The 27,638-nt window shown below is 46.5% G+C and overlaps 1 protein-coding gene across 5 annotated transcripts in view; it reads right to left on the reverse strand.

The window, feature by feature from the left end:
- Positions 1–27,638, reverse strand: part of LOC100382006 (uncharacterized) — a 73,317-nt gene that overhangs the window by 24,934 nt on the left and 20,745 nt on the right. The window contains exons 10-20 of one of the 5 annotated variants that reach the window (XR_002748529.2): positions 20,943–21,004; positions 20,736–20,849; positions 17,406–17,546; positions 16,962–17,114; positions 16,833–16,886; positions 16,652–16,762; positions 16,089–16,262; positions 15,837–15,917; positions 15,419–15,517; positions 15,195–15,335; positions 6,749–7,202 (exon numbers count right to left, since the gene is read on the reverse strand). Coding sequence is in view for 2 of the 5 variants with exons in the window: in NM_001356990.1 (NP_001343919.1) it covers positions 15,264–15,335; positions 15,419–15,517; positions 15,837–15,917; positions 16,089–16,262; positions 16,652–16,762; positions 16,833–16,886; positions 16,962–17,114; positions 17,406–17,546; positions 20,736–20,849; positions 20,943–21,004 (1,061 nt within the window). In the remaining 3 variants the exon portion in view is untranslated. Of the gene's footprint in view, positions 1–6,748; positions 7,203–15,050; positions 15,336–15,418; positions 15,518–15,836; positions 15,918–16,088; positions 16,263–16,651; positions 16,763–16,832; positions 16,887–16,961; positions 17,115–17,405; positions 17,547–20,735; positions 20,850–20,942; positions 21,005–27,638 lie in introns of those variants that run through there. The other 4 variants (XR_002748530.2, XR_004849982.1, NM_001356990.1 and 1 more) reach the window with 4 other exon arrangements.

The raw sequence follows: 27,638 nt of genomic DNA on the forward strand, positions 1-27,638 counted from the left end.
CGGGGTTAGCGTTAGAATAAATATCAAGTCCGGGAGAGAGGGGAAAACAAATCAACCAAGAAAATAAAGCGGATGACACGATGATTTGTTTTACTGAGGTTCGGTTCCAAAGAACCTAGTCCCCGTTGAGGTGGTCACAAAGACCGGGTCTCTTTCAACCCTTTCCCTCCCTCAAACGATCACCTAGACCGAGTGAGCTTTCTCCTTAATCAAACGGGTCACTTAGACCCCACAAGGACCACTACAAACTTAGTGTCTCTTGCTTTGATTACAAGTCACTTAGAGAGCATGAATGAGGAAGAAGAAAGCGATCCAAGAACAAGAGCTCAAAGAACACGAGCAAAAAAACTCTCTAGTCACTAGGAGTTTGGAGTGAATTTGGGACTTGGAGAGGCTTTGATTCTTTTGAATTATGTCTTGTATTGATTGCACTAGCTCTTGTATTGAACGAGATGTCTGAAAAACTTGGATGCTTGGAGTGGTGGTGGTTGGGGGGTATTTATAGCCCTCAACCACCACATAGCCGTTGGGGAGGCTGTCTGTCGAAGGGCGCACCGGACACTGTCCGGTGCGCTAGCCACGTCACCCAACCGTTAGGGTTCTGAAGATTTTGACCATTGGAGCGCTGACTTCATGTCGCACCGGACAGTCCGGTGCGGCACCGGACATGTGCTGTTCATTGTCCGGTGCGCCTCTGACGCCTGCTCTGACTTCTGCGCGCACTGTTCACACTTTTGCAGACGACCGTTGCACTGGATAGCCGTTGCTCCGCTGGTACACCGGACAGTCCGGTGGCACACCGTACGGTCCGGTGAATTATAGCGGAGCGGCGCCTGAGAAACCCGAAGGTGAAGAGTTCAGACTGTACGGCCCCTGACTGTCCGGTGGCACACCGGACAGTCCGGTGCGCCAGACCAGGGTTCTCTTCGGTTTCTTTTGCTCCTTTCTTTTTGAACCCTAACTTGTTCTTTTTATTGGTGTGTGTTGAACCTTTTGCACCTGTAGAATATATAATCTGAAGCAAACTAGTTAGTCCAAATATTTGTGTTGGGCATTCAACCACCAAAATTATTATTTAGGAAAAGGTTAAACCCTATTTCCCTTTCACTTATAAGGAAGCAAAAAATGCCTGATCCCAGCCCAAGTGGGAGCGGGCCGTGTCGGAGACGGTCTGACTCACAAGGGCACGAGTACCACGACCAATCAAAGGACAACAGGGCAAGCACTGCCAAACCTAGAAATAGCCCCCAAGGGGAGACACTCTCCCCCTCGGGAGCTCAGGGGCTACTGTCAGGGAAAAGATCCTTGGGCCCTTGGAGCCTACCTATCAGAGAGAGAGAGAGAGCACGGGATAAGGACCTCTGGGATACCGGTGATCACCGGTCAGCGGGAGAATAAGGGAACCGTCTACCCTGGAAGCGCCCGCCCTAGGATAAATCTTGAGGCACTAAGGCCGGGGTTGGGTGTGGTGGATCTAGAGAGGGTGGGAAGGGCAAACCAAAGAGAAGCCACTCGAGTAGATTCCTCGCTTGGCCCGAGACTGACCCACCATAAATGGTTGACCACATTAACTACGCCTGACACCAAACCACAGTAGAGAACCAGTCCGCCTCCCACTCATGACCTACGAGCCCCTAGTCCTGCGACGCACTCATGACCTATAAAGACTAGGCTTGAGTGAGCAAGCCACCTACAGGCCCAGCAACGCAACAAGCCACACCAAGACCTAGGCTCTGGAGACTAGGGATCAGCGTGGCGTAGAGGCAACAATGATGGTGCCAAGGCTCCGCGCCGACCACATCGTCCTTCATAACGAGAACGAGAAGAGACGACCAGGTGACCATGACGCGCATACAGACAACATGACTTCACCACGCACTACAAGAAAACTAGGAAAAAACATCGGGGCTGACGTTCTTAAACAGGTTAAGAACATCGATTTTTGTAGTTGATGTATTTATGGTTAAGTACGTCGGTCAGGGCATGACCGATGTTCTTAACCTATTTAAGAACGTCAGCCTTGCCTTGCTGACGTTCTTAATCAAATCAAAAAAGCACACACTCGCTTCCTCTTCTCCTTTCTCTCTCTCGTCTTACCTCGCGCCCGCGTCGTCGCCCAGCTGAGACCACCGCCGCCGCGCCTCCTCCACCGCGCCCGCCAGTGCTCGCCGCTCCTATGCTACCGCCTCTCCACCACCGCGCCCGTCACTCCTCTATCGACCGCACCGCCGCCTTCGGTTGCCAGAGAAGAGGACGACCGTGCCACAACAACTGTTCCCGGGCCTTCCATCAACGAATTGAGGTACGAATCCGAGGCTATAGCTCACCGATCCACAATAACTACTCCTATTGTAGATGCATCATGCGTTGGATCCACACTTTGGAAGCTAGGTCTGGTTGTTATAGGTTTATGATTTGGATAAACAGTGAAAATTAAAGGTTTATTTCTTTGTTTTGATTGTTGTGTGTGTACTACATCCACTACCAAAGTAGTAAATTAATTTTGATTTGTGGCCAACCTAAGTTTACCCATAGTCAAAACATAAGTCATATGTCTGATTTTATCTCAGCCAATAAAAATAATGGAACTTTGTAGCAGCAATACAAAACCCTACTCACCATGTCCATTCATGAATTTATGCGAATGCAATTTGTCCATTCACAAATATATGTGAACACAATTTGTAGAATGATATGGTACATTATTTTGTTCAAATGATCAGATTTACACAGTCAAAATTGTGTGAGCTAATGTTTCAAATATATCTTATAGATGACTAGTAGGGGTGTAGGGTGTTGTACAAATCTGAACAAATTATACATTCAATTGTATTTTAATATACACCATGCATTTTGTATTTATGTAATAAGGTTGTTATCGTACAAATTTTGTACAATAACTTGTGTGTCCACCTTTATAACTACTTTGTTTGTCTTGATACAAATGCAGACTAGCCTCACCAGTCTTAATGCACAAAATTGTATTTTGTAGTGTTTAGAGGGCCACCGCCGTGCCCGGAGTCTCCACTGCCATGTCCGGAGTCTCCACACCGCTGCCACTCAGTGCCTCCACCCAGAGCCGTCGCCACCCTGCGTCTGCACCCGGAGCCGCCGCCACCCCACACCTAGTTCGAGGTGATTACTTATCTGATAGTTTGTTTGTCTAACTTTTTTATTGTCATGGTAGCATGTTAGACTTGTTACTGCATTTGTTAATTATTGCTACCTTTATTGGTATTGTTATATTTTAGTATTTCTCCATTTTTATACTTTCTTTGGCATATTTACATACGTGTAGGAAACACACTTAGTAAAACGTATGTGTCACCTGGTCAAGAACGACACATCTCACATTTACTTGTGAGGCGCGTAGTCCGAATTGTCTAGCGTATTTTGGATAGCCTGAGAATGGAAATAGTTGCGTGTTATTTGGTCTTTGACTCGTGTACCTTCTGCTCATGATTTCGACAACATAACTCCGTTGTTCTTCTTTATTAGGAGAACAATGGGGTTATGCTTCCGAAATCACGAGCGGAAGGTACACGAGTCAGACCAAATAACACGCAACAAATGACATTTTAGGGTGGGCTTATGACTTATCCTCTTCCTAATAGGGTTTGTAGTTGTGAATTGGTTAATAACACTGCACACTACACATGTTTGTCATGCATGATGGTGATCTACGTTTTTCCATTAGCTTTGAAAATGGGTGATGACCGAAGAAGGGATATGTATGATGGTTTCAATAGTGACACCTTGGGACACTCTGATGCATTGGTTAAGGTTGTTGACGAATTCGTGGCGCGCGCATTTGCTGGTGAGCCACGTGTGACGAAATGCCCGTGTACTAGGTGTTGAAACCTGATCCGACTGGACAACTTTGACCTCTCCATTTATATTCGCAAATATGGCTTTAAGACATACTATTTGGTGTGGCACAAGCATGGAGAGGTGGATGCTCCTACGAAGTCGAACACAGACGAAGACGTAGACTGAATGGAGGACATGCTAGATGACATTCGACATGAGTATCTATCGCTGGAGACCGACCGACCCCGCCGGAGGAAGTGCAACAAATTTACAAATTCTTGAAGCCGCGGATGCAAAAGTGCACGAGGGCACCAAAGTGGCGTACTTCAGGTTGTAACACGACTTATGGTGATGAAGTCAGCGCAGTCACGACCCTCACCACGACGACGAACTTCTCTTCTCTCAGACACGACGGAGAACACGATCTGGTTTTCCCCTACTAGGCGGCCAGAGGGTACGAATTTCTAGGGCCCGATCACTTTATAGAGTCGAGCACGTGGTCAAGCCGATGAAGTCATGCAGCATAGATCACGACGGGTGGTTGCGTTTCAAAACAGCCCTCCGATCTCTACGGCCTCCACCAGATTTCTTCTCCTCGCGTTCATGGTGGAGGGAGACTGACATCCCAGGCCCACCCTGTCGGTGGCACGGGGACGACAACCTGCAAGCGGCCTGCACGGGGTGATGTGGTCCGACAAGCGGGCCCCACTTGTCAGCGCAGGAGGCCTAGCTGGCTTCAGTGACGAGAGGCATGGGATGGGCCGATTGTTGTTCCATTTGGGCCCCATCGAGGGTTTTATTTTGTTATTATTATTATTATTATTATTATTTTCTGCTTTCTTGTTTCTTTATTTTCTTGTTTTGTTTCTTCCTTAATTGTGAGTTTTTAAATTACCAAATTCACATCATGTGCAACATCAAAAAATACCAACATGATGCATCTTTTTATTATTCATTGCTTTAATCAAGCCCCTTTGTTATTGATATGCATGAAGAGAGAAAAGGACATAATCACATAGGCCTTTATAATGTCCCAAAAATATTATATATATGTGTGTGCATATATATACACACATTTGTATACTTCTTGATTTTTTTTAGTATTACAGTTTTCTTAAAGAACTGCCAGTGAAAATCAATTTCTACTAGCGATTTTCTTAAGAAATCGCAAGTAAAAAAATTTAAAATCAATTTTTGAGCTTTTCAAATGACCTCGTATGAAAAAAATGAAAGTTGTAGATCTCTAAAGTTATGAAACTTTATAGTCGGCAACCTTTCCATTTGAAATCATTTGAGCTCTCAATATTGTATTTGAATATCTCAAATTTGAAATGTAAATTTTTGCTAATGACCTTGAATGGAAAAAGTACCAAAATGAAGTGTAGAACTTTAAAAGTTATACTTGTAGTTAACAACTTTTTCGTTTGAATTTGTTTGCACCCTCAAACAATCAATTTACATTCTGTTTGTTCTAATATGCGGGCAATAAAACCCCAAACTAGAACAAGACATGTTATGGGTCTAGTGGTAGAGCAGGCTTCAAGTGAGGGTGAGATTGTGGGTTCAATTCCGAGCTGTCGCGTAGCACGAGAAAAATGATGTGACTTGCGACTTCGATGGAAACAGGCGGACGGGGCCTCCCTAATTAAAATATATTTTCCCCTATTTTAAAAACTCGTTTTATGTTTTCTGAAAATTACTTATGATGGCGGTGGCGATTCTCAATCAATCACCTGTGCACTGGGACCATTTCTACAGCCCCAACACAGGCGATTCTAAAAACGCCAGAGGTTGTTTGTGCCACTGTAGGTTTCTTGCAATCTTCAACATCATGGGGTTGTTCTACATATAGTCATTGATGACTCCACTCAAGATTATGGTCTTCATGCCTATTTGATATAACTTTGTGAGATGAAGTATATAGCAATAGGATTCTAATTGCTTCCAATCTCGCAACCCGGTATATGTTTTACGAAAATCAATACCTTCAACTTGAGTGTATCATTGTGCAACCAGCCTTTCTTTGTTTCTCGCTACAATGCCATCTTCATTTTGCTTGTTTCTAAACACCCACTTGGTTCTAATAACATTTTAATTCTTTGGCCATTCTACTAATCCCAAACTTCATTCTTGTGAAATTGTTAAACTCTTCATGCATTGCATTCACCCTATCAACATCCATCAATACTTTTCTATCTTGGTTGGCTCACTTGATGACAAAAAGAAATAGTTCTCACAAAATTATGCAAGTAGTGATCTTGTTTGAACACCACTTATCAAGTCACCAACTATTTGATCTAATGGATTATCTCTTGCAAAGGTAACTAGTTGGACAATTTGACATGGAGTGCTTGAGCTTGGTTGATAACTTGGTTGTCACTTGAGTTGGTCTAGCCACTTGTTGATTTACATTTGTTGTACTTGAGGTTGATCATGACAACCACTTGTGCTGGGATGATCTTCATTTTTGCACACTTGATGAGGGAACCACCCTAATTGAGCCACCTTCTTGATCTTGTTCCCCTCTAGGGATTATATCTCTAATTGCCATATATTTCGTTGCATCATCCAGATTGGCACATCTCACATCACTATGTTCTCATCTCCAACTTGAGAATGGTTTATCTCATTAAACTCAACATCATGCACATCAATAACTATGCCATGTGTGGTGTTGTATACTCTACAGGTCTTGCTTGAGTTGGAGTATCCAAGTAAGAGTCCATCAACCTTTTTTTCAAACTTGCTCAACCGAGTGCCTTCCTTGAGAATATTGCATTTGCATCCAAACAAGAACAGGAGTATGAATATCTGCCAGTTACGTTCTATTCGTTGTTGTCTTATCTTTTGGTGTCCCTACGCCACACCCACCCAAAAAAAAACATCAGTCCAGTTCCTCCTCTGCCAAACACATAATTGTCCCCCATGATCCCGTATGTGAAACCAGAACCTCTTCATCTAGTTCAATTTCCATTTCATCTGGGCAGCATAACAACCGATAGCACCTTACTCACCGTATAGGATCCAACCAGAGTGCAAGCACTTCGAGTACATGGTTACAATTCGAGGGGAGGGGGGGTGTTCAGGGAATACTAGCTATGAGCATGCAAAAAAAAAACACTTATAAAGTAAGATTTAAGATAAGAGATAAGAGTGAGTAAGAGACATTAACACAACTCTTGCACAAGCCTTGAAGATAGTAACACAACTCCTACACAAGCATCTGTTGCTTCACTTTGCCGTATTACTTCCTCCGTTCTTTTTTATTTGTCATGTTTTAGTTCAAAAATAAACTAGCGGACGGCAAATATTCGAGAATGGAGGTAGTATTGCATCCCTTGGTAGTTGGTATGCTTGGTGACACTCTTGATCACTTTGCCGACTTCCAGCAACTGCAAGGGTGAAACAAAATGTTAGAAATATGCCCTAGAGATAATCATAGAGATGAGCATATTTCTTTGTATCCATGATATATATATTGCTTAATTGAATATCCATGGAAGGCACCTTGTATTGATTAGCAATTATGTGAATTGTTTGTGAGATTCTTTACTTATATGGTTATTCTAAATGATGTCCCTAGTCAGAGTCGATGACTAGCACATGTATTAGTTGATGACTACATTTCACAAGTCATGAACATGGAGATGTTAAACTGATAATGTGGGCGCATGTATGACATGAGGCTGGACCGACCCAACGTGAGATATTGTAATATAGTTCTCTTCTTGCAACATGAATACTGTATCCTTAGACCTGAGATTGTCGCATGTTCTCAAGATGTGAATTGACTTACTTAGGGACTATCAAACGCTATCTCGTAACTGGGTAGTTATAAAGGTAGTTTTGGGTTTGTCAGGAAGCATGCTGTGAGGCATGGTCAGTCAAGATGGAATTTGTCCCTCTCTTTGTGAGAGAGATATCTCTGGGCCCCTCGAGTGATTGGATCAAGAAATGCATGGCCGTGCTAGGGTTAAGAGTTAACCATTGAAAGGATTCCAATTCACAGTATCGAGAAAGAGAGGTCAGCTTAGAGCCAGACCAAATATCGTGAGACAAAGGGAACAGCATGTACGTAATGTCGCAATGGTTCGTCTGATATGATCTTTACGTACACATAGGAGTTGACATGTCTTGCTAGAGGCCGCTGTCAATTATTGGGCCAAGTAAGAGTACTCGGGCTATGTCTATTTGTACGTGAACCTATAGGGTCACACACTTAAGGGGAAGGAAGCCTAATTCGGATTAGATCCGAAATTAGACTGGGCTTTAGGGTTAATGATGGGCCTCGGCGTCAGAAGCCCACCATAACGCCTATATAATGAGGGGCGGGGGCGCGGTTAAGTATAACCTAATTCGCCACCAGCGAACTGACAGCCGCCGCCCACCTCTCGCCCTCGCCAAGCCGCCGTCGCGAACCTAGCAGTTCGGTACGCGGCGCTTCCTCCCTGTACGTGTGGATACCTCGGAGGTGCTACATCTGGAGCACTTGGACGAACCGCGCGAGGACTTGAAGGACGCCGGCGACTGCACGGCACTGCTCGACGCGTTCGTCTACATCGAGACGGCTTCCGCTGCTCTGCGCGTCTAGTGGTAATTCCATGACCTATAACCGCAGTAGTTCTTGGTATTATGGGGATGAAAATTTTTGTTTTGCGCTAGCGTAGCCTCCCCGTAATCCAACAGTGGTATCAGAGGCAGGTTCTGCGTAAGTTTTAGGTCTGGATCTAGGTTCATGTGATGGATCTACTTGATGCACGGTTTGATTAGATCAATTGGTAATAAAGGGTTGAAGTAGATTACATCGGATATGACTGGAGAGATCAGTTCGTCCTTCTCTGTTGTATGCGCAACTTGCCCCTACCGGCTGGAATCACCATCGGGGCTAACTGCGTACACAACCAGCAGATTGACGCAACAGATCGACGTCATGAGTGTAATCTTCTTCGGGTCGAAAGTCTCGGATTTGGGTTGATTTGATCAACCGCATGAGATTTCCAGTGGAATTTCCATACATACGATATAGAAACGTGTTTGTCTAATCTGTTTTTGCAGGACATGTGATCGGTATGGCTATCTGCTGTAGTGGCGAACGTATAGAAACGTGTTTGTCTAACCTGTTTTTGCAGGACATGTGATCGGTATGGCTATTATGTGTATGTGATGCATGTTAATAAATTATTCATGACCTGCGTGTCGTGACCAGGGCAATACGGCTGGAGCCACATGTATTGTCCAAATTTAATGTAATGACCTGCGTGTCAACATGTGATGATCCAAAGCGTATATGTAATTTGTTTACCAGCATACGTTAGATAGGTCTTGAAGGACTCATCACCTGGAGGATGGCATACCTATATCATGGAGATGGAGATCATCGTGATGGACAGATTATTGGAGATGGAGATCACCATGTGAAAGCAAGCCATACCGAATCACAACTGTTGTGTGAATGCCATTCTTATTGTTCTACTTGTTTATATTGCATATAATTCCTTGCGTGCGATGTTATAAGTAGGACGATCCCTCATAAATGTTTAAGTTTTAAATGCCTCTCCAAACCTTGCACTATCATAAGTCTTGTACAATTGGTGGTGGGTCTATGAAATTAGGGTGCCACCAGTTTTCCTTGACTAGATAGGTTTGTATCGGATACGAACTGCAGAAAGGGTTGGTTAACTTAAACAAAGTCAGCTTAATGGTTAAGGACTTTGAGGCATAAGGTTGGGAGCCGAGACATAGAGATGTCACCCAACAACAGGAGTCATATATATGATATGATTAGCAAGGAGTTGCTTACCGATCTACCTTGTCTTCTAGCGGTGATGCTAAAGCTCACTAGTAGACTTGTTAGTTGTGGGTTCTGAATCACTAAGTATCAATCGAGGGATATTGATTTTAGTGGGAGTAGACTATTAAATGTTTAATATGATTTACTCTGTCATGGATATTTTTGTCTTAGTATTTTGCATTATTTTGTTGTAGATGGCACCTAGCACACCAACATTTACTTTGCGATCAATTCTTGAAAAGGATAAGTTAAATGGAACAAACTATACGGATTGGATCCGTAACCTGATAATTGTTCTCAGGGCTGAAAAAAAGGAAGACGTTCTAGACACCCCACTGCCAGAGGATCCTGGTGAAAATGCAACTGCTGCAGCTAAAACCGCTTACAAGAAAGCAATGGATGCTAATCTTGAAGTGAGTTGCCTAATGCTTGCTTGCATGGAGCCTGAGCTCCAGATGCAGTTTGAGACAAACCATGAGGTGTACGATATGATCGTGGCGCTCAAGGATATGTTCCAGACTCAGGCTAGGACTGAAAGGTTCAATGTGTCCAAAGCTTTTCTGGAATGCAAGCTAGCAGAAGGCGCAGCAGTTGGGCCACATGTAATCAAAATGGTTGGTTACAGTCAGAGGTTGGAGAAGCTAGGCTTCCCAATAAGCCAAGAGTTGGCCACTGACTTCATTTTGGCATCTCTTCCGCCCAGCTATGGAAACTTCATCACGAACTACCATATGCATGGGGCGGAGAGGGGCCTCAATGAACTATGTGGCATGCTGAAAACTGCAGAGGGGGACATAAAGAAAAGTGCTGGCAGCAGCGGCCATGTGATGGCGGTCCAAAACAAACCCAACTTTAAGAAGAAGGGTAAGTCTCAAAAGAAGAAGGGCAAGGGAAAGGATACAGTATCCAAGCCCAATCAAAAGCCCAAGGCTGGACCAGCTGCAGATGCAGAGTGCTTTTATTGCAAAGAACTTGGTCACTGGAAAAGGAATTGCAAGCAGTACTTGGCCTCTATTAAGGATCGCGGCGGTAAGGGTACAGCCGCAGCAGGTACACTTGCTATTCACATTACAGAAATTTTTCTTGCTGATTCTTATATTAATTCTTGGGTATTTGATACCGGATCGGTTGCCCATATTTGCAATTCGATGCAGGGAATGATAAGAACTAGAAGCGTGAAAAGAGGAGAAGTTGATTTCCGGGTAGGCAATAATGCAAGAGTTGCTGCGTTGACCGTCGGGACGATGCAACTCCACCTCCCATCAGGATTTATTTTGGAGTTAAATAATTGTTATCTAGTTCCTAGTATGAGTCGAAACATTATGTCTCCTTCATGTTTGATGAAGGATGGTTATTCATTTGCGAGTGAAAACAATGGTTGTGTGATCTCTAAGAATGGCATGTTTGTGGCTTTTGCATCCATTATGAATGGGTTATTCATTTTAAATCTTGATGATGCACCTATCTGTAATATTAGTGCTAAAAGGCCTCGGCCTAATGATTTAAGTCCTACCTACATGTGGCACTGTCGTTTGGGTCATATAAGTGAGAATCGCATGAAGAAGCTTCATTCTGATGGGCTTTTAACTTCGTTTGATTTTGAATCATACGAGACATGTGAAGCTTGCTTACTTGGTAAGATGACCAAGGCGCCCTTCACGGGTTTACCGGAGAGGACGTTAGATTTATTGGAACTCATACATACTGATGTGTGCGGACCAATGAGTACGACAGCTAGGGGAGGATTCCAATACTTCATAACCTTCACTGATGATTTTAGTAGATATGGGTATGTCTACTTAATGAAACACAAGTCTGAATCCTTAGAAAAGTTCAAAGAGTTTCAGAATGAAGTAGAAAATCAGCGTGGCAAGAAAATTAAAGCACTGCGATCAGATCGTGGTGGTGAATATTTGAGTCATGAGTTTAGCAATCATCTAAAGAGTTGTGGAATTGTTCCACAGCTTACGCCGCCTGGAACGCCTCAGAGGAATGGCGTGTCTGAGCGACGTAATCGGACTTTATTGGATATGGTTCGATCAATGATGAGCCAGTCGGACCTACCTTTGTCGTTTTGGGGATACGCTCTAGAAACAGCAGCTTTCACACTAAATAGGGTACCGTCTAAGTCCGTAGTTAAGACACCATATGAGATGTGGACTGGGAAGACTCCCAGTTTGTCTTTTCTGAAGATTTGGGGTTGTGAGGTTTACGTCAAGCGACTACAGTCGGATAAACTCACTCCAAAATCGGACAAGTGCATGTTCGTGGGTTATCCAAAGGAAACTTTAGGATATTACTTTTACCACCGGTCAGAGGGCAAAGTGTTTGTCGCCCGGAACGGTGTGTTCTTAGAGAAAGAGTTTCTCAAAAGAGAGAAAAGTAAACAAAAGGTGTATCTTGAAGAAGTTCAGGATGAGCCAGTGGGACAAGATTCAACAAGTGATGCTAATGTAGCAGAACAAGTTGAGACGTCTATGGCAAGAGAATCACCACCACAACCACGAAGGTCAGCAAGGCTTCGCGAGGCACGAGGAGAAGTGCTATTGTTGGGCAATGGGGAAGTGTTGTTGTTAGACAACGACGAACCTGCAACATATTCAGAAGCGATGATGGACCCAGATTCCGAGAAATGGCGTGTCGCCATGAGATCCGAGATAGATTCCATGGGAGAAAATCAAGTTTGGAACTTGGTTGACCCGCCTGATGGTGTTAGACCTATAGAATGCAAATGGATCTATAAGAAGAAGAAAGACATGGATGGAAATGTTCACATCTATAAGGCTCGACTTGTTGCAAAGGGTTTTCGACAAGTTCAAGGAGTTGACTATGACGAGACATTCTCGCCAGTAGCGATGCTTAAATCTATTCGGATCATTCTAGCTATTGCCGCATATTTCGATTATGAGATTTGGCAGATGGATGTCAAAACAGCTTTCCTTAATGGAAACCTAGATGAGGACGTGTATATGATACAGCCCGAGGGTTTTGTCGATCCGATCAATGCTGGAAAGATATGCAAACTTCAGAAATCCATTTATGGGTTGAAGCAAGCATCTCGGAGTTGGAACATTCGTTTTGATGAAGTGATCAAAGGGCTTGGTTTTCATCAGAATGAAGAAGAAGCTTGTGTTTACAAGAAGGAAAGTGGGAGCGCTGTTGTATTTCTGATCTTGTATGTGGATGACATATTATTGATTGGGAATGACATTCCTATGCTGGAGTCCGTCAAGGCTTCACTGAAAAAGAGTTTTTCTATGAAGGACTTAGGGGAAGCAGCATATATTTTGGGCATAAGGATCTATAGAGATAGGTCGAAGAGGCTTATAGGATTAAGTCAAGATACGTACATTGACAAGGTTTTGAAACGGTTCAACATGGAACAGTCCAAGAAAGGTTTCATACCTATGTCACATGGTAAACACCTTAGCCAGATGCAATGTCCTGCGACGGCTAATGAGCGGGAGCGCATGAGTAAGGTACCATACGCCTCAGCGATTGGATCAATCATGTATGCCATGATAAGTACACGCCCAGATGTTTCATACGCTATAAGTGCTACGAGTAGATACCAGGCTGATCCAGGTGAGGATCACTGGACAGCGGTAAAAGGCATTCTTAAGTACTTGAGAAGGACTAAAGATATGTTCCTGGTATATGGGGGTAAGGAGGAGCTCGTTGTAACTGGTTACACCGATGCTAGCTTCCAAACTGACCCAGACGAGTTAAAATCGCAATCAGGTTTTGTGTTCACAATAAATGTTGGTGCTGTTAGTTGGAAGAGTTCCAAACAGGAGACTGTGACTGATTCTACAACAGAAGCCGAGTACATTGCAGCTTCTGAATCTGCGAAGGAAGGTGTTTGGATAAGGAAGTTCCTCATCGAGCTTGGTGTGTTTCCTAATGCATCTAGCCCATTGAACCTCTACTGTGACAACAATGGGGCTATTGCGCAAGCTAAGGAGCCAAGGAACCACCAGAAAAACAAACACGTACTACGGAAGTTTCACCTCATACGGGAATTCATTAGGCGGGGTGAGATAAAGATATGCAAAATACATATGGATTTGAATGTTGCTGATCCTTTGACAAAACCTCTTCCACAACCTAAGCATGAGGCACACGTGAGATCTATGGGTATTAGATATCTTCTAGATTAACTCTAGTGCAAGTGGGAGACTGTTAGAAATATGCCCTAGAGATAATCATAGAGATGAGCATATTTCTTTGTATCCATGATATATATATTGCTTAATTGAATATCCATGGAAGGCACCTTGTATTGATTAGCAATTATGTGAATTGTTTGTGAGATTCTTTACTTATATGGTTATTCTAAATGATGTCCCTAGTCAGAGTCGATGACTAGCACATGTATTAGTTGATGACTACATTTCACAAGTCATGAACATGGAGATGTTAAACTGATAATGTGGGCGCATGTATGACATGAGGCTGGACCGACCCAACGTGAGATATTGTAATATAGTTCTCTTCTTGCAACATGAATACTGTATCCTTAGACCTGAGATTGTCGCATGTTCTCAAGATGTGAATTGACTTACTTAGTGACTATCAAACGCTATCTCGTAACTGGGTAGTTATAAAGGTAGTTTTGGGTTTGTCAGGAAGCATGCTGTGAGGCATGGTCAGTCAAGATGGAATTTGTCCCTCTCTTTGTGAGAGAGATATCTCTGGGCCCCTCGAGTGATTGGATCAAGAAATGCATGGCCGTGCTAGGGTTAAGAGTTAACCATTGAAAGGATTCCAATTCACAGTATCGAGAAAGAGAGGTCAGCTTAGAGCCAGACCAAATATCGTGAGACAAAGGGAACAGCATGTACGTAATGTCGCAATGGTTCGTCTGATATGATCTTTACGTACACATAGGAGTTGACATGTCTTGCTAGAGGCCGCTGTCAATTATTGGGCCAAGTAAGAGTACTCGGGCTATGTCTATTTGTACGTGAACCTATAGGGTCACACACTTAAGGGGAAGGAAGCCTAATTCGGATTAGATCCGAAATTAGACTGGGCTTTAGGGTTAATGATGGGCCTCGGCGTCAGAAGCCCACCATAACGCCTATATAATGAGGGGCGGGGGCGCGGTTAAGTATAACCTAATTCGCCACCAGCGAACTGACAGCCGCCGCCCACCTCTCGCCCTCGCCAAGCCGCCGTCGCGAACCTAGCAGTTCGGTACGCGGCGCTTCCTCCCTGTACGTGTGGATACCTCGGAGGTGCTACATCTGGAGCACTTGGACGAACCGCGCGAGGACTTGAAGGACGCCGGCGACTGCACGGCACTGCTCGACGCGTTCGTCTACATCGAGACGGCTTCCGCTGCTCTGCGCGTCTAGTGGTAATTCCATGACCTATAACCGCAGTAGTTCTTGGTATTATGGGGATGAAAATTTTTGTTTTGCGCTAGCGTAGCCTCCCCGTAATCCAACACAAAATGCATGTTATTATTCTCCGCACTGCCTGTTTATACAGATAATATCGTTTTTTTTGGCGAGAGACATCAATTGGATGAAAACGACAACAAAGATGAAGTTCGAAGTTGAATTTGCCATAGATAAGGAAAGCATACCAAAACATGAAGTATAATTCCCATAGCAGCTACAACGCAACTCGTCTGGTATACACGAGGCTGGACATCTTACAGGTCCAGCTCGTCTGGTATTAAGATCTCATTGTCAGAGTACACTAGTTTCATTTCATTTCTCCAGATCTGATAAAGGGGAACAGTTTAAGAGTCAGATTTCACCAAAATACCACTTGCCAAGACAATAAAGGGAGAACAGAATTTTATACCATCTCTCTAAATTGAACCCTGATGTGCGGTACATTGGTTCTGTGAATATCATTTCCAGCAGGTCCTCTTTTGAAGTAGTTCTTACCAATCCAGTGCGCCTGCCAAAGATCGTATGATTATTTGATGTGTGTTCTACACACATTTATACTAAGCAGGTAACGACCTTCTCTAATATATTTCCAGTGTCTCAAGAGAGGGCTTCAATGCATGCTGAAGGCTACATTTCATACCATCACTCTGTAACTAAAGTGAAGGTAAGGCTTGGAACACACCGAGGGCTTGTTTTGGAGCAAGGGGATTGAGGGAGGCTAAAATCTCATTTCTATTTAAATAGAAATGAGATTTTAGCCCCGTCAATTCCCTTTCTCCCAAACAAGCCCTAAAGTGTTTCCAGAGAAGTAGCAAAAGATCGCTCACCTTGAGAGCATGTGAAAACCCAGATTGGTAAACAGAGTTCCTCGCAATTTCGCATAAATCACAAGAACTGAGCTTCCACAGCTGAAACAATCAAAATGGAGTAATGGACATTAGTCACTCGTCCCTTTTGGCGTGGGTACAATAGTATCTATGCGTAAAGGTGTGTGCTGCATACACGTGCACACAAAGCTCGTGCTGCATGTGTGAAAGAACAATCAAAAGGCGCAAAAAAGCGAGGGAAGTAGCGAGTACCGAAGCAGCAATGCTGTATTCTTCCACCAATGGTTCTTTTGTCAGGTGAATTTGCAAAGGGTCATCCGTAGATAATGAGACATTCAGACCTCGTTGGAAGAACGTTGGAAAAGGGTTGCGATGATAGTCAAGAAATAAGGAGTTGTTGCTCAATGGGGACATCGCCAGACCAATCTGACAAGATTTAAAGTAACAGGTTGAAAGAGGAACATCATCTTTCAAAATAAAGAAACTGAAGTGCAAAAGGTTATGCCATTTGCTGGTGGTGTTGCCTCCGGCCACTAAACATGTGAAGTTTTAAGCATTATAGTCCCCAAAACACATCATCGACCAGTAAGTTCTATTCATGAATGTACTACCCAACACGCCAAAGATGTATTTTTCACAAGTTAAATATTCATTTAATATCTGTTGCCAAAAACTAGAAAAAATTGCATTCATCATAAAACATCACTTAATTTAACTGGAATGGAAGATACAAGTACTGGAGAAAGTAAACACCATCGAAGAATATCAGAAGAGACCAAAATCATGCTGGGTTATGGAACTTGGTAACATATTACCTGACCAAGATAGTACAAGTACTGAAGCACAGGAGACTTCCTTAGATTAATTCCATGTGATATGTTGTGACAGAGAAGAAATGTCGCTGCCAAGTGATCAACATCTCCAGCCTGTACGAGCATAACCATTAGTGCAAACAGGATACTGTACTTTCAGAGAGGAACCTGGAATAGATTTTACCTCTCCAGCATGTGGACGGAATTTGATAGTGGTCATTCCCTTTGACTCACGCAGCTGAAAATTGAACAGAATCATTACCACTCTGAGAAACGTGGAGAAAATTGAGGAAGGGGAGGAAGATATGATCACCTTGTTTAGGGTGAATAAGTTAGCATAGCAGTAGTACGCATAATATGAAAATGCAGGGTTGAACACATTGGTCCACTGTTCAGGTGTGGGCATGTGCTTTGTTGGACGCCTTTCTGGTTTACTTTCATCATCAACCAGGTCCAACCCTACAACCTGCAAGGCCCAGAAAGAGTCAATTGAAGTTGTGATATCATGTATCTGAGATAAATACATGCGAACGTATTTCTCAATTATCATTACTGAAAAAACTAATGTTGAAATTTAGCATTAGTTCTCCATGTCACACACACTTGCAGGCTGGCATGTGAGACACACGAAACACACACACTGGGATGTGAGACACACACAATAGCGAGTTATGGTTGATGTCTGAAATGTTGATGCATGACACAAGGCAGAAATACAGTCGATATGCATATTCCTTGTAACCAATGTTTTCTCAACCTGCTTCAGGAAGACATGGAGCTGTGGGTGTGAAGCTGGATCAATAGTAACCTCAAAAAGAGGAACGAAAATGTTGTCAAGAAGATTTTGGAATGATGTAACGATACCCATTTCCTTGTACACATTATATAAGCGTGGAATCTGCAAAAGAATGTCCACAAAATATATCAGAAAAGAATAATGTAATGTTTTTGCACTAAATATTTCACTGGGGAAAAAGGTAACATTGTCATGGTTAAGAACTACTGAACTACATATTATTATAGAGGGTCGGGCTGGCCATGCTCATAGTCACAAAGTTCCTGGATAGGGTCGAGGAAGGGGGTCGAAGAATGTGGTATGCTACTTGTGATAGATTTTTACACGGTGGAAAAATGACCCTACGTACCCGGGTCGGAGACGACGTTTCCGGGTCGAGGGTCGCTACCAATGTACCCGTTTCTTGTGACTATGGCCATGCTAGCTCCTCGGCCGACTAACCTGAACTTCATGGAATGGTGGAGGTTGGTTACCAATATGTTTAGAAAAAGATTATGTTCCTTCATTATCTTGGGAGCTTGGATTTTATGAAGGCATAAGAATGATTGTGTGTTCAATGGAGCTTCTCCTAGCTTAGAAGCAACTTTGGTCTTGGCTGGAAATGAATTATGATATTGGTGTTAGACATGTGTGTGTACTGTAATGGACTTAGGCCCACATATGTTTCTACCTATTAATACAACATCCGAACCCTAGTTAGGGTTAGAGTTTCTAATCTAACATGATATCCAGCTAGGTTTCCCCCCTCCTCTTCCTCCCCTGACCCAGTTGGCGCCCCTCCTCCCCACCGCCCCTCCTTTGCCTCCCACGGAGACGCTGCTCGCGCCGCTCGGTCACGACCCCCACCCTTCCCTGGCGTGGCCACACCCCTCGCTACCGCTCACGCTGCTCGGCCATTTGTTTGTGTTCCGCAGTGCCGAGATTGTCTCCATGACAATCGAGGCCTTGTCGTCTCCACCACCCATGCACGCTGTCAGCCTACTCGCCACTGGCGGCCCCAACGCCCATCCCGGTGGCTTTGTGGAGGTGCCTCCCTGGCTCTCTCCTAGTACCCCATGTCCTCGCAGCCCACTCCTATTACTTCCACTTATTGGGTTGCTGACTTCGATGCCTCGTACAACACCACTCCTGACCCTGCCACTGTTTCTTTACCACGTCTCCACAACCCCACCTTCCTTCTTCCATCATTGTCGACAATAGGTCGACTCTGCCTGCCTCCTTCTCTACGTCGACGACATCGTGCTCACGCCCTCCTCCAGCGCACGATCGCCACCCTGCTCGCGAATTCGTGATGAAGGACCTCGACCTTCTCCACCACTTCCTCGAGGTCACCGTGGAGCGTCGCCACAGGGCCTCTTCCTTCACCAGCGCCAGTACATCGTCGACATTGTGAAGCGGGCTAGCATGTCTAACTGCAAACCATGCTCCACGCCTGTTGACACTCAAGCGAAGGTCTCCGACAACGATAGTGCCCCGGTCAACAACGTGACGACCTACCGAAGCCTCACCAGGGTTCTATAGTACCTCATCTTCACTCGCCCTTCACATGCACACCCACGGGTTGCCGCTGCCAAGCGGATTCTTTGCTACCTCCACGGTACCTTCGATTACGATCTTCTTCTTCAGTCCTCTCTGACTTCTGAGCCGGTCGTCTACACCGATTGGGTCGGCTGCCCCGCACGCGCCGGTCCACCTCTGGCTACACGTGTTCCTGGGTGCCAACCTCATCTCCTGGTCCTCGAAGCGGCAGTCCATTATTTCCTGCTCCAGCATTGAGGCTGAGTATCACGCTGTAGCCAAACAACGTGACCGAGGCGTCCTGGCTCCGACAGCAGCTCCAGGAGCTCCACAACCCCCTCATGCGTGCCACACTTGCATATTGCGACAACATCAGTATGATCTAACTCTCCACCAACCCCGTGCAGCACCAGCGCACGAAGCATGTGGAGATCGACCTCCATTTCGTTCACGATTGTGTCGTTGTCGGCGATGTTCGCATCCTCCACGTCTCGACCACTTTGTAGTTCATCGACATTTCACCAAGGGGCTCCCATCCACGGTATTCTCGGAGTTTTGGTCCAATCCCAATATTTGTAATGCCTAGAGTTGCGACTAGGGGGTGTTAGACATGTGTGTACTGTAATGGGCTTAGGCCCACATATGTTTCTACCTATGAATACAACATCCCAATACTAATTAGGGTTAGGGTTTCCAATCTAACAATTGGGGGGAGGTTGGGGCTAAAGGGCTCTCCGTGATATCGGCCCAACTTAGGTTGTTGTGGATTGTGGTCGTGGTCACCCTTCTATGTGCAAGGCGCTAATGTTTTAGTTTTTTGTGTTGTTGTTGAGAGTGTGTGGGTGACTCCCAGCGTGTATATATACTTTGTTTTTTCTATTAATGAAAAGATATATAGCTCTTCTGTGTGTTCGAGAAAAAACATCTTATTCTGCAAGTTAGACTGTTGTCAGGAGTACCTTTGTCCAGTATCCAAGATATTACCGACTAAAGAAACAATGACTACAAATTGTTTTTAATCTTGAACATGAAGGAGTATCATTATATTAAAGAAGAGAAAGGAGAAAGAGACCTAGGTACAACTGACCCACCCACATGGTTTAGAGATTCCATGAGCGCCGTGAAAAGATAAAAGGAGACCATAAAAACTACTCTCTTTGTCCACATGAGTTTATCGTTTTGGGTTTGTCCTAAGTCAATCAATATCAACTTTGACCGGTTATACTAGATGTTTCATAAGATTTTACAACATAAAAGTAAAATTAATAGATTCATCATGGCTTAAACTATCATAATATATAATTCTTCTAGTTTAAAATAACTTAATCTTATATATATTGTTGGTTAAAGTTTAAATAGTTTGACTTAAAACAAACCTAGAAAGACAAACTCACGTGGAAGAGGGAGTACTGTTATTCCCTAGAATCAAGGGTAGTCAAGAGGGAAATGCCTCAAGCCTTGGACAACACTAACAAGCCACAACTGCACTTGCCCTCTGCTCAGCAATATTTTTGATGTTTATATTACATAAATTTGGTGGAACAAGCCAGCAGTAGTTCTATAGCTGAAGAAATAGCAGATACAATTACAAGACAAGCCGACAAGGCTTTATTACATACTACCAGTCGACAAGGAAGAAGTGAACAAATCAGTCAGAAATCAGGAGCCACAGAACTATCCAACATAGTGTATTAGCAATTAGTTCAACTATGTGCCAGGAAATTACAAACACTGCCACAGCTAACTAGTACAATACAAATAAATAAAGGATACCTGAACCAGCCAGACAACATTTCCACTGTGCAATTCATTGTTCACTATCCAACTTGCAAGTTGGTCCCATTCACTCTGTTTCCTTCCGTAGATTGAAATCCTATATTCTGCCATCTGAAATAGCATATTAGGGATAAAGTAACAAGATATCAAATAAGAAGTACTTCTGAATTAAAAACTAAAAAAGTTATCCAGCTGACAGTTTACCTGATATTTGCTAGCAGAAAGGTCAGAGAAAACTTGCTTTGTCAACTCAGCAAGAAAACGGCCTAGTTTAAATCAAATGCAATGTGAGTATTTCAAAATATTAAATATTAGTTAGAACTGAATATAATGATTGATCAAGGGTCATGACAGAATCATTCCTCCACAGACCAAAACAAACTAGTACCGAAATACTATACAGCAACCACATTTTTAAATGGTGTCTAGGCTTCAACAAAACAGAACTTGGGCATGTTGTCAAACAAAGACAGAAGTCAAAACCAAACAACCAGCTTGATCACTTTAGCCTGTGTATATATCTCTAAAGATTATTTTCTGAAGGGAATCTAAAGAGAAGTGACGGCGGACAGACTGGCCTGTTAAGGCCTCCCTCATCATGAAAGATGTCTATTTATGTGATCAAGGGGAGGAAACTATAAATCATCTGCTCCTCTCTTGTGACCTTTTGGTTCAAGATTTTTAGCCTCTATGGATTGCATCCTGTTGCCCCTAAACCTGATGACAACTTTTGTTGGTGGGCACAAGCTGAAGAATGAACAGAGGGGCTGACTAGAAGGGGTTTCAATTCTCTAGTCAAACTTGGCTCATGAACTATATGGAAGATGTGCAATGGATGTGTTTTTGAGGGCCTTTCACCTTCAATGGCTACTGTTTTTTTTCTAGTTTTTGTGAAGAGAGGGAATTGTGGCTGATGGTTGGTGCCAAAGGTTTTTTGTTCCTGTCAGTCAGTGTCCGTACCTAGAGTTTCTTATTCTTTCTCTTTTTATGGAGTTCTGGCCATCATGAGGTGGCCCTAGAGTTTTAGGTCATAGGTCTTTTCAAGACTCTTTTTTTTCTCGAAAGCGCAGGAGAACTGCGCGATAATATATTAAAGAAGAGGAATAGATACAAGAAACAAGAAACAAACTAGAGGCCCCTACGGCGGCCAATAGCAGGCATACATAAATCCATCCATGTCTAAAAAAACTAACAAGAACTACCACAATGCTAGCTAACAAGCAGGGAGGCCTGGAATGGGGGCGGTAAGCAAAGGCAACTTCTTTGCACCAGCCATCTCCCAAAGGTCAACCTCCAACCCAACTCTTCTAATAGCATCATTAATATTGGGGCTCTTGTTGTAAAAAACACAGCCATTGCGCTGCTTCCATAAGGTCCAAACACCCAAGATGACTAGAGAATTGAGGCCATCTCTTACGATTCCAAAGACCTTAGTACATAACACTCTCCACCATTCAAGGAAGGCACTATCCTCGGATTGGGGGGCAAGAAGATGAAGGTTCACTTGATGAAGTAGTTTGAACCAAAATTCTCGAGCGAAAACACATCCAATCAACATATGGTCCAAGGTTTCTTGATCTTGATCACATAATGGACATCTCTCCGGATGGTCCAAGCCTCTTTTTTGTGAGAAAAAATGGCCAAAACTGTTGTGCAATCAAGTTTCCCGTGTAATCGTCGTGCAATCAAACTACCAAAAACAAAATAAAAAATTATAAAAAATAGATGTATTTCATTATTTACTCTACCAATATTTATTAAATTTCAAGTTTTAATTCATCATATATTAATAGATATAAAAATAGGAAATTCTATCCAATATTTAGGATTTAAAAATGTAGAATTTTCTCGTTTTTATATCTCCTAACATAGAATTAATTAAAACTCGAATTTTGATAATTGGTAGAGTACACAATGAAGTACATCTACAAATGTTTTAAGATATTTTCATGACTTTTGGTAGTTTGATTGTATGACAATTGCACGATAAACTTGATTGCACAACAGTTTTTCCCTTACAATATCCCTTGGAATTGCATTAAAAAGCTACTCCATCCATTTCAAACTATAAATCGTTTTGGCTTTTCTAGTTACATAGGTTTTGCTAAACAAACTACATATTTAGAAAAAAAACTAAAAGGACTTGTAATTTATATTGGAAACCCTAACCCTAATAGGGTTGGGCTGGGTATTAATAGGTCACATAGCTGGGCCAGGCCCATTACAAGGGATGGGTAGCTAACACCCCCTCGTAGTCACAACTCTATCCGGTACAGATGTTGAGACTGGATAGAAAGTCTAGAAATACACTTGACGGTAACCCCTTGGTGAAGATGTCAGCGAACTGCAGTGTGGTGGGAATGCTGAGAACCCGAATGTCGCCGGCAGCCACACACTCGCGGACGAAGTACAGATCGATCTCCAATTCTCCACATGCTTTGTGCGTTGGTGCTGCACGGGATTGATGGAGAGGTAGACGGCGCTGACGTTGTCGCAGTAGACAAGGGTGGCGCGCTGAAGGGGGCTGTGGAGCTCGTGGAATAGCTGGCACATCCAGGAGGCCTCGGCCACGCCGTTGGCCACAGTGCGGTACTCGGCCTCTGCACTGGAGCGGGAGACAACGGGCTGCCGCTTGGCGGCCCAGGAGACGAGGTTGGCGCCCAGGAACACGGCATAGCCCGAAGTGGACCAGCGCGTGTCGGGGCAGGCAGCCCAGTCGGCGTCGGTGTAGACCACGAGCTCCGACGTCGGGGAAGGTCGAAGGAGGAGGCCATAGTCGAGGGAGACGCGGAGGTAGCGCAGGATCCGCTTGAGAGAGGTGAGATGGGGCTCCCGTGGGTTGTGCATATGGAGGCACACCTGCTGGACTGCGTAGGCGATGTCGGGCCAGGAGAAGGTGAGGTACTGGAGCGCACCGGTCAGGCTCCGGTAGGACGTTGAGTCGGTGACAGGTGTGGAGCAGGGCTTGCAGTCTGACATGCCAGCCCGCTCCAGGATGTCGATGGTGTACTGACGCTGGTGAAGGAAGAGACCCTGGGTCCTGCGCTCGGCAGTAATGCCGAGGAAGTGGTGGAGGGGCCCCAGGTCCTTCATCGCAAACTCCCGCTGGAGGGCGGTGATCGTGCGCTGTAGAAGGTCGGCGGTGGATGTTGTGAGCATAATGTCGTTGACGTAGAGTAGGAGGTAGACCGTGTCCTCGTCACGTCGGTAGATGAAGAGTGAGGTATCCGACTTGGCCTTGACAAAGCCTATGGAGGCTAAGTAGGAGGCGAAGCGACTGTACCAGACCCGCGACGCCTGCTTGAGGCCGTAGAGGGAGCGGTTCAACCGACAGACCAGATCCGGGTGAGCGTCGTCGACGAAGCCGGTGGGTTGACTGCAGTAGACAGTCTCCGTCAGAGTGCCATGGAGGAAGGCATTCTTGACGTCGAGTTGATGGATCGTCCAGTCCCGGGAGAGGGCGAGGACGGTGCGAACGGTGGCGAACTTGACGATGGGGCTGAAGGTCTCGTCGTAGTCCACTCCAGGGCGCTGGGTGAAGCCCCGAAGGACCCAACGGGCCTTGTAGCGGTTGAGGGAGCCAGTCGAGGTCAGCTTGTGGCGAAAGAGACACATGCCGGTGACGACGTTGGTGCCTGGAGGATGCGGTACCAAGTCCCAGGTGTGGTTGGCCAGCAGGGCCGCGTACTCCTCCATAGCCCGACGCCAGTGCGGGTCAGCGAGGGCGGCACGAACAGAGGAGGGGACCGGGGAGGCGTCCGGTGGAGTATAGGTCGTATCAGCTACAAGGATGAGTCGATCGACCGGCCAGAGGACACCGGCGGCGCGCCGAGTCGCCATAGGGTGGACGTGCCCGAGGTCGCGGTGAATGGCGACCGGGTGGTACACAGGCGGCTCAGAGCGGGACATCGAGATGTCGGATGCCACAGGCGCAGTCGACTCGCGTCGGTGATAAACGACAATGGGCTTGGCAAAGCGGGTCGTGCTCGTCGACGGGCCTGGGTCCGCAGGTGCCGAGGGAGTGGTGCTCCCGCGGCGGTGGTAGACGAGGGCGGGGTCGGCGAAGCGCGTGGTGCAGGCATGGCCGCGTGTGCTGCGGTAGAGGCCGACGGGGCCGCACGGGGCGCGCACGGGGCGGGGAGTAGCCGAGGAAGAGGCAACAGGTGGAGCGGGGTGAGAGCTTATGCGAAGCAGTAGCGAAAGTGTTATGATAGCAAGCACAGCCGAATACGCGGAGGTGGTCGTAGGAGGGGGCTGTGCCGTACAGGGCGAAGTGGGGAGTGGGATGGCTCACCGCCGTTAAAGGAAGGCGGTTCAGGAGGTGGGTGGCGATGTGCAGGGCCTCTGCCCAGTAGCTGGCAGGGAGAGACGCATGAAAGAGAAGGTAGCGGATCATATTAGTGGTGGTTCGAATGATGCGCTCGGCCCGACCGTTCTGAGCAGAGGTGTAGGGGCACGAGAGGCGTAACTGGACGCCATTGGTGAGAAAGAAGGACCGGGAGGCGGAACTGGGTGGATACCCAGGCGAAGAAGTGTGTGAGAGTGGTGAAAGTGTCAGACTTCAAGCGCAGGGGAAAAGTCCAAAGAAAATGGGAGTAACTGTCCAAAATCACCAAATAATATTTGTATCCAGAAAGACTAATTACAGGGGAGGTCCAAAGATCACAATGAACCAGGTCAAAAGTCTGCTCAGCCCGAGAAGACGAAGTGGGAAACCGGAGACGGGTATGTCGACCTAACTAACAAGGATGACAGAGGCCATCAAAATGTTTCCTACTACGAGACGAATCTAGACTGCTGGAAAGCTTGGTCATGACGTCAGGTCCTGGGTGGCCGAGACGACGATGCCAAGTGGTGGAGGTGATGGCGGAAACTAGGACGGGAGGTGGGGACGTGCCGGTGGATGAAGGGCAGAGCGTGTAGAGGGGCCCGGTGCTGTCACATCGGGCGAGAGGGGTCCTGGTGTCCAGATCCTTCACAGAAAAACCAGAAGGGTCAAACTCAATGAAACAGGAATTGTCGATGGTGAACCGACGAACAGAAAGGAGATTGTGAGTGATGTGAGGGGCGACGAGAACGTCGTTGAGGTAGAACGGTCCGGGGAGAACTGAGGCACCTACTGAGGTGATCGATAGAGTAGAACCATTCCCAACGACGATCGAAGTGGGGTGGGAGGAATGAGGTGGGTGAGAACGAGATAACATGCCTGATGTAGGGGTGGTGTGGTAGGATGCACCGGAGTCGATGACCCAGTCAGGGGAGGGTGGAGCCAATGCCATGGTGCTGTAGACGGCGGCAAGGGAGGCTGCGTCCCAGCCTCCAGCTAGGGGTGACCAGGGAGTCATGGTGTGGGTCCCCGGAGGCACGAGCTGAAGTGGAGTCGGGGTCGTCGGGGGCATGCCATATGGGAGCATGCCGAAGGTAGGTGGCGAAGGAGCTCCGTGGGTAGGTGCAGTCAGGAGAGCTGGCGCCTGCACAAGAGGACGGGAGGCACTAGGGGCCTGACCCGACCACATGGAGATGGTGCCGGTCCAGGGGTTGTAGACCGACGACCAGCCCTGGCCACCCCCCGGCCGGTGGAACCTCCACGCGTAGAGCTGCCACCCTCGCGTCCGCCCTTGCGGGGGCGACGACCGGCATCGATGGTGGAGGCCGGACGAGGGGCCGTAGGGGTGGCGGTAGGACGGACGGGGCCCCCGGTCGACGAGGTGCAAGGGCCATGGCCCTCGGACGGCGCCTGACCACCAGGAGGAGCGTTGTAGAGTGCCGAGGCTGGAGCGGGTGCCTCAAGCGTCATGGTGAGCTCCTCGAGGAGAAGCTCGTTCCGCACAACATGGAAGGTGGGAAACGGTACGGTTCGCTTGATAAGAGCCTTCAGGTGGTCGTACCGGGGGCTGAGGTCATGGAGAAGGTTCAACACCAGGGTGCGGTCGGCGACAGGCTCGCCGAGGTCACGGAGAGAGTTTGCCATGCCCTTCATCTGGCGGCAGTATTCGTCCACGGAGAGTTCCCCCTGAGAGAACAGGTGGAACTGGGCGTCGAGGTGGAGCGCCCGAGCCTCCCGATTCCCGAGGAACTGGTCCTCGAGAGCGAGCCACGCCTGACGGGTTGTGTCTGTCCTGCAGCTCGACGGTGATGGTGCCGTGGAGCCACGAGATGACCACACTGTCCATCTGGGCTCAAGATGGAGAAAATATGGCGATGGGGTCGTCGAGTACGTGGTTAGCGAGGGCGAAGCGCCGAAGGGTGAGGACCACCTGAGCGCGCCAGCGAGGGTAGTGGGAGGACACGATGGACACGAGAGACCGTATGTTGTGAACCCCAGCGGCCTAGGCATGGAGAGCGGCGATGGTGTCGGCGTCGAGTCCGGAGGCATGAGGGAATACGAGGACCTCCCCCCCGAGGAAGGCACAACGGGAGGGGGCGGTGTGTCGCGGTCGTGGAGAAGACGCTGGGCAGTGGCCAGCTGAGTGGTCAAGGCCTGCCCCATAGCAAGTTCCTGCTCCCAAGCGAGGGACGCAGCACGTTGACGCTCGTGAGATGCATCCACAGCGGCCTGGATGGTGGCGATGGCGGCGACCAGCGCGGGGTCCGCAGCGGACGCCATGGGAGACCAAGTGACGCTGGGGATCGGTGGGCGACTGGTTTGAAATCCAGGGGGCGGCAACCGAGAGACTCGGTTCGGCGACGGGGCGGTGGAATCGACAGCGAGTGCGAGGGCACCCGTGGACGTCGGGTATCCCAGGAGACCGAGCCCAACAACATGTGGGCGGGTAGCAATGGCGGCTACTGCACAACGGCAGCGCTGTTCACGGGCGCAGGGGTCGCAGGGCCCACGCCGCTGGAGGGGTTGTGGGCAGCCACGGTTGCGTAGAAGAGGTGGTCGAGTTCGTCGACGCT

Source organism: Zea mays, chromosome 6 (assembly GCF_902167145.1).
Source record: "Zea mays cultivar B73 chromosome 6, Zm-B73-REFERENCE-NAM-5.0, whole genome shotgun sequence".
Taxonomy (NCBI): Eukaryota; Viridiplantae; Streptophyta; class Magnoliopsida; order Poales; family Poaceae; genus Zea; species Zea mays.